Below are 7,117 nucleotides of genomic sequence, written 5' to 3' on the forward strand. Positions count from 1 at the left end.
CTGCAAGGTGCATTCCGCTTGGCTCGAAACGTGCTCGGCAACCCCGATGATAAGACCAACTGGCAGCCTCTCGGAGTCTCGGTTAAACAACTACATCTCATGAAGCAATGACCCGCATCCTTTCTGCCCAGAGTTTTCAGCGTACTGCTTCTCTGCGGCTGGGTGCACGCGTCGGGTTGCTTGTGGCCGCAGGGTGCGGGACAAGATCTATACGCGTGCCAAGCTCCCACTGGGTTGACGGGTCGCTCCAGAGACGTCGGAGCCTCCCAGTGTCTCGGCTACTGTACACAAGGTGCTGCCTGTTGGCGTGGCGCGCATGCACTGCACTTCCCTAAAGGGCATCAGCCTCTTTTCTGGTTTTCTTTTCCGTTTATTTTTTACTCTCTTTCGCCAAAAGAAAAAGTAGAGCGAGCATTTTTTGTTCAGGGGTACTTCAGTACTTGTATTTCGTTCCCAACCGGCCCATGGTATTGCTTTCCTGTACAGCTATACTGCAAGACTACGGGCGCTAGCACCCAGGTACCGGGGGTACATCGACGCGCGACCTCTCTGGAGCGAGCCTTGTAGAACGTTGCTATCAGTGGCCGGGACCCCGTCCACGTCGCTCGGACATACATGCTTCCCGTCGTTTTCGCCGCCGGGCCACCCACCGCATGGCGCCATGGGTCCGTGGTCGGAGCGCGAATAAAGAAACCGAACCGCCTCAGCGCATGGTATTGCCTGGCCCTGTGTGCTCGTCCCGCCCGCGCCGAGCCTGTTTTCTCCTCGCCGGTCCGTGTTCGTCCCGGCGTAGCCATATATACCCAGACCTCAGTTTGGTTCAGCACAGCAAGCACTCAACCTCCCACTCCCGGCGCACCAACCCACTGCCAAGCTAGCTACGCGCACGAGCTCTCCATGGCCGCATCGGTAGCCTGCGCCTTCTTCTTCGACGCCGAGCCGGTCGGCGAGCCCGGCGTGCACGCCCTGGACGCGTGCGCGCTCTGCACCAAGCCGCTGGCAAGGGACAGCGACATCTTCATGTACAGAGGGGACACGCCCTTCTGCAGCGACGAGTGCCGGCACGAGCAGATGCAGCTGGACGCCGCCTGCGCCAGGCAGGCGGCCAGGGCGGCCGCCCGGAGGCAGAAGCAGTTCTCTTCAGCAACGGAGTCCGGGCGTGCACGCCGGGAGTCCTGGGAGGTGTCCGTCGCGAGCTAAGCGGCGAGAGTGGCAGAGACCGTATGTACTTGAGCTAACAAGCTCCGCATGGAAGAAGCTGCCGTTGCCCTATCAGCGCGAGATCGAGGAGACTCTCCTTGGTTGAAGAAGCAAGACGCGGGCTATCGGACTCTCTTACGGCAGCGTTGGCAGGCCGCCGGTCAAGTGATTTGGGCATAAACGCAGCGGAAAGGAGCTGGACTGGATCTGAAGAAGTCAATCAACAAGATTCTCCACGCAATTAGGCGGCCCATGTGTGCCCCGAGCAGTCCCTCGGCTCTCCTTTTCTCCTGCGTCAGTGTAACTTCTGTATGATTCCGAATTTGCTTTAGGCAATAGCACTTTCACTGGGTAAACTATCAAGCGAATCGACATATAACATGTCTTTGTGCAATCTCGTTTCTGTTCACGATTCAGCGTGCTCACGGGATTTAGCAAAGCTAAAACGTTGGATGCCAAAAACTGAATTTTGTTCTAGACATGGGGTGCCAAAAACCGAATCCCCATACTAATCTGATTGCTAAACTCGGTCGACAAAAATTAAAAGAGTCTCGGTCCACTAAAGCATCGTCAAGCCAATTCCTAGAGTCTAGTTTTGGCTTTGATCGGTGAAATCAAGCGTTCACTTCAAGGAGACGAGACTTTAAAATTGCTGCCATATGTGATCAAAAAGTTGTTTGCCATAGACTTGCTCAGCTGGGGGGTTCTTCCACTCGTGCAGCTGTCTGGTTGCCCTCAAGTCTTGATGAGATTGTTAGCCTCTGTGGCCAAACCATCCATTAATATAATCTCTTTTACCCGCAAGAAAGAAAAAAAATTGCATTGCTTTTGCGTATTGTGTGGGCCAATTTATATCTTGCTTATAGCGAGATATCTCGACGAAGGTTTTACCCCCCACCTGTAGCTACTGGGCCGGTCCATTCTTCGTTTCTTTTTCTTGTTGGCTTGTTTTGATCGAATTTGCCTGTTTCGTTAGCTGGGTTACAATTGCTAGTTTTCATTTCCGATTGTTTTCTGTTTTTTCATAGTTTTTTTTCTGCTTTTTTCTTCATCGATTATATTCATTTCATTCTCGGTTTTTAGTGTTTCTTTCTTATATTTTCTTTCTTTGTTGTTTTTCCTTTGATCTTCATCGTTTCTTTCTTGGTCCTCACTGTTTTATGAGTTATTCTTTATTTTTATTTGTTTACTTCTTGATTTTTATTGTTTTATGCTTTTCTTTCCTAGTTTCGTTGTTTCTTTCTAGGTTTTCATCGATTTTCTTTGCTTTCTTGTTTTTTTCTCAGCTTTCTTCGTACCCATTCTTCTGCAAATTGGTTCTCTTTGATTTTTCTTTTCATTTCTGCATTTCTTTGTTTTTTCTTTTGGTTTTAGTGGGTTTTCTTTGTTTTTATTAGTTTCTTTGTCGATTTTCATCCTTTTTCTTTTTTTCCTAAACACTTGTCATCTTTTTTCAGTACACGTTCACATTTGTCGTATGTATCAGAACAATATTTTATATACATATTTAGAATTTTTAAAGACATGATTAAATTTTTTGATTTACATTTGAGGATTTGTTATATATCTAATACATCTTTTTAATAGATGTTCAACATTTTTCGAATACAATATTAACCTTTTCGAATTCCTGGTCAATGATTTTCTTGTACACATTTTCTTTTTACAAATGCTTGATAAAACTTTGTAAATACAAGATTAACATATTTTAATACATGCTAAAAAATTGTATACATTTAAAAAAAATCAAATGCTTGATTAACATTTTTAAAATACAAGATTAACATTTTTATTACATGGTCAATGTTTTATACACATTTAACATTTTTGAAGTATTTGATTAAAAAATGTAAAAACTTCTTTTTTTACAAATGCTTTGATTAAACTATTTTCAAATACATTATCAACTTTTTTCACAATGTATTTTTTTTACATTTCTCATACAAACATGAGAAACATTTTATCCAGACATGTTTAACATTTTTCTAACAATTAGTTCACAATTTTTCAAATGTTAAGTGTTTTTTGTAAATATTTATGTAGAATACTTGTAAGTATAAACAAAGCTAAAAAATAACATGAAAATAAAAAACAAATAAACGAGGCTGTGGCCTCCAGCGCACCTGGGCCGACCCATCTCACGCTCCCCTTTACACAAGGCTTCCCTACATCTCGCTATAAGCGAGACATAGGGGTGATCCCACTATGTGTTCATGCATAGAGCTAGACGTTCCACGGACCGGGCTTCTTCGGGCCAAGCCTTTTACAAACTAGGACAAATATTTCTAGTGTGAGCCAATCTTAAATGTACAATAGTGTTAGTAGGAGTTTGTAAAATTACCTCAGGGAAAAGAGGTGTTTGTAAAAGCAAATTTGATTTCGCCTCCCTCTGCCTACTGTTCCGGTGACTGGTGGCGGGGAGTTGAATCACGATGCCACAGCTCCGGTTAGTAGTTTAATTAGTGTTTTTAGTCCTTCCAGGTGCGGCGGTCGGGCTTCTGGCGCCGCTTCTTCTTGAAGTTTGTCTCCCGAGCTTGTAAGTGCATCTAGTGTCATCCCTAGTTGGTTTTGGAGTATTGACGACAAACCTAGTTGAGGGACTAATGTGTTTGTGAGAATTGCAGGATAACACAGGTAGAAGTCCCTTATTGATTCAGTTTTCCTACCGGAGATGACCCCTAAAAATGTATGAAGACTGAAGTCAAAAGTGGTATGTGAAGACATTCACATTGAAGACTATGACAAGAGAAGACATCGCGTGAAGACTATGGAGCGCGAAGACTTAGTTGTTTCGTCGTTCTTTTTCTTCTTTGTTGAGTCATAGGAACCACCGTACTGTTAAGTGGGGTCCAAGTGAACCAGTCAGAATGACTGAAGTGAAGCTTAACCAAAATTCTATATCTTCGAGCGAAGACAATGAGAGCAAATCTTATCCAGAGCTGGATAAGTCAGCTTTGCTTGTAGCTCAAGTAAAGTTGCCGTGTGTGTTTGAAATCTGACCGTTGGAACACGTGTCAGTTTCTTAGTGACCAGGGTCATTTCGGACAAATTAGGTCGGGTTGCCTAGTGGCTATAAATAGCCCACCCCCTACACCATAAATTTGTTGGCTGCTCAGAGTTAGTGCACGGATTTTGTCATTTGAAGACCGAAGAAGAGTTTCTCTTTAATCTTGCTCTATTCTCTTCAAGATTCATGGTGCTAGCTTGTTGCCATCCTCTCATAATTGTTTTCGATTGTGAGAATCCTTTTCACCCATCAGGAGATATTCAAGAGTCTTCTCAGTTTGTTCTCCGGAGCCCATCATTTTAGAAGATTTATTCATTCTTAGCTTTCAGTTATCATTCTCCGACCTTACCGGTGCAGCGTTCAAGTGATCTCTAATTGGTCCATGATCTATTATATTCACTTGTATCTAAATTCTCTCAAGCATCTTCGTTCATTTTATAATTCTTCCCGGTGTTTCTTTATATTCTCTTCGTTCTTTTTCAATTCTCGCGGTGGTTCGCTCAAGATTCTTCTTCCTTCATTTATCTTATCAATTTATTCATTGTTTCAATTCTTACGGTGGTTCGTTTAAGACGTTCTCAAGTTTATGTTATATCTCTCTTAATCTTTTCTACGAGAATAAGTAATATGTCAAATCCGTTGATTGTCATCAATTTAACTGATGAAGGATGAGCATAATATAATTCTTATTCTTGTTTCATCCGAATGATTAATTCCTTATTCCGGAGGTGCATCATATCACATTCTTGGTTCGAGATGCTTTATCTTTTCTTTCCCGGAGTTCCAAGCTCTAATTATCACGGAGATCCATCTAAATCATTACAAGGTTTCACCTTGTGTTTTCAACTTGTCTTTCTTTTCGTTATCTTTTGTTTACCGGAGTTCTTCACGAAAGTTCTACATGATGGTTCATCTATGATTTAATTCATTCTCGAAGTGTTCATCGAGATTCTTTTCTAAGGAGCTTAAGTTTTCTTCATCTTGCAATCCGGAGTGCAATTCTTTCACGTATATCTTTTGAGGCGGTGTTATGTCATTCTCATAATTTCCCTTCGTGCTTCGTGTTTCACAAGTTACCAAGATGAGGTATTTTAAATCCACCAATCTCTTCATTGGAGTTATCTTGGGCTATATTTCACCTAAAGCTTTCCTTTAAGGATTGTCGCTCTTATGGTGTTTATCAAGGATCCAAGTTCTTCATCTATCCTTCCCGGTGAAATTACTTTCTCGTCAATTGGTTCATATCAATCCAATTCTTTTTCCGTGAATGGCAGGTTGTCACCTCATAATTTTGAGATGTATTCTATAAGTCCATATCAAGCTTATCCTTTTCGTTGTTGATAACCCAACAACTTTGTTCTAGCTTTTGGTGTAAGCGTGCTCTCTCAAGACCTTGTTTTTCTCCCCCGTTCATTCAGTTCCATTCTCTCACTTCTTCTGGAGGCATTGTGATGTTGCTCTCTTCAAGCCTTCTTCTTGTTCTTGTTAGGATCATGTTCTTTTCGTGTTATCCATTTTACCGGAGTGTCGTGCCCTTTTTTCAAGTTCTCTCATCTTATCAAGTTTGGCGTCCTTTCTCAGACGGAGTGCTGTCCAAATTATATCATTCTTAATCCTTCTCTATCTTGACTTAACCGGAGTTGTCTCAATATATATCTTGCCCTTCAATCTCAAGGTTTTTTCGCAATATTCTTTGTTCCTCTCTTCTAACGGAGTGTTTTCAACTTCGTTCATCTCAGTTGTATTCTTTTCTCGAAATGGCTTAACCTTTCAAGATTCATCGGTTTCACTCGATTGTCAAAGAAGCAATTTGTTTTACCTCTTCTTTTTCTCTTCCGTTGTCCCTCCGGTGCCAGTCTAGATCTCGGGACGAGATCCTCTCGTAGTGGTGGAGTGTTGTAACGCCCCGAGACCGATGTGCCAGGTGTCGTTCAGTTATTCGCTGTTGTTGCCTTGTCATTGCTTGCGTGTCATGCATTGCATATCATGTCATCATGTGCATTTCATTTGCATACGTGTTCGTCTCATGCATCCGAGCATTTTCCCCGTTGTCCGTTTTGCAATCCGGCGCTTCGTTCTCCTCCGGTGGTCGTTTCTACCTTTCTTTCTTGTGTGGGGGTTAAACATTTCCGGATTGGACCGAGACTTGCCAAGCGGCCTTGGTTTACTACCGGTAGACCACCTGTCAAGTTTCGTACCATTTGGACTTCGTTTGATACTCCAACGGTTAACCGAGGGACCGAGAAGGCCTCATGTGTGTTGCAGCTCAACACCCTTCCAATTTGGCCCAAAACCCACCTAACCTTGCTCCATCATCTCGGTCGTTCGATCACGATCGCGTGGCCGAAAACCGCACCTCATTTGGACTCTCCTAGCTCCCTCTATGCCTATATATACACCCCCCTCCGAAATTCGCGGTTCATTCTTCCCCTAACCCTAAAAATTCTCAGATCCGCGCCGCCGGACGTTTCCTCCTGCGCCGGACATGTCCGCGCCGCCTGCCGCGACCAACCACGGTGTGCCACATCAGCGCCGCCGTCCTCTCTCTCCTCCTCCACCGCGCCAGGCCCGCCGGGCCCGGATCGGACCCACGGAGCCCAATCGGTTGCCGCCGCCCGAGTCTCCCTGCCGCCACTCAGATCCGCCGCCGCCCGAGTCTTCCTCCGCCGCCGCCTCCGAGCCTCGTCGCCGCCGCTGCCACCGTCGCCGGATCTTCACCACCGCGGCCGGAAACGGACGGATCCCGTCCGAATCCGCACCTCAGGGGCCTCCTCTGCTCCTAACCGACGGCAAGCCCCCGCTGCCGCCTCGCCGTTGACCTCGGGCGCCGCCGCCCTTGCCTCCTGGGATCCCATCGGGATCGAGGGAGACGAGCGCCTCCGCCTCCTCCCCGCATGGGCCGAAGCTCCA

At 45.1% G+C, this 7,117-nt stretch overlaps 1 protein-coding gene across 1 annotated transcript; it reads left to right on the forward strand.

Moving 5' to 3' along the window:
* Positions 1–586: 586 nt before the first annotated feature.
* On the forward strand, positions 587–1,753 carry LOC123186065 (uncharacterized). The gene has a single exon (XM_044597858.1). The coding sequence runs from the start codon at positions 616–618 to the stop codon at positions 1,198–1,200; it is 585 nt and encodes a 194-aa protein (XP_044453793.1). The 5' UTR covers positions 587–615; the 3' UTR covers positions 1,201–1,753.
* The last annotated feature ends 5,364 nt before the right edge of the window (positions 1,754–7,117 follow it).

Source organism: Triticum aestivum, chromosome 2A (assembly GCF_018294505.1).
Source record: "Triticum aestivum cultivar Chinese Spring chromosome 2A, IWGSC CS RefSeq v2.1, whole genome shotgun sequence".
NCBI classification, from domain to species: domain Eukaryota; kingdom Viridiplantae; phylum Streptophyta; class Magnoliopsida; order Poales; family Poaceae; genus Triticum; species Triticum aestivum.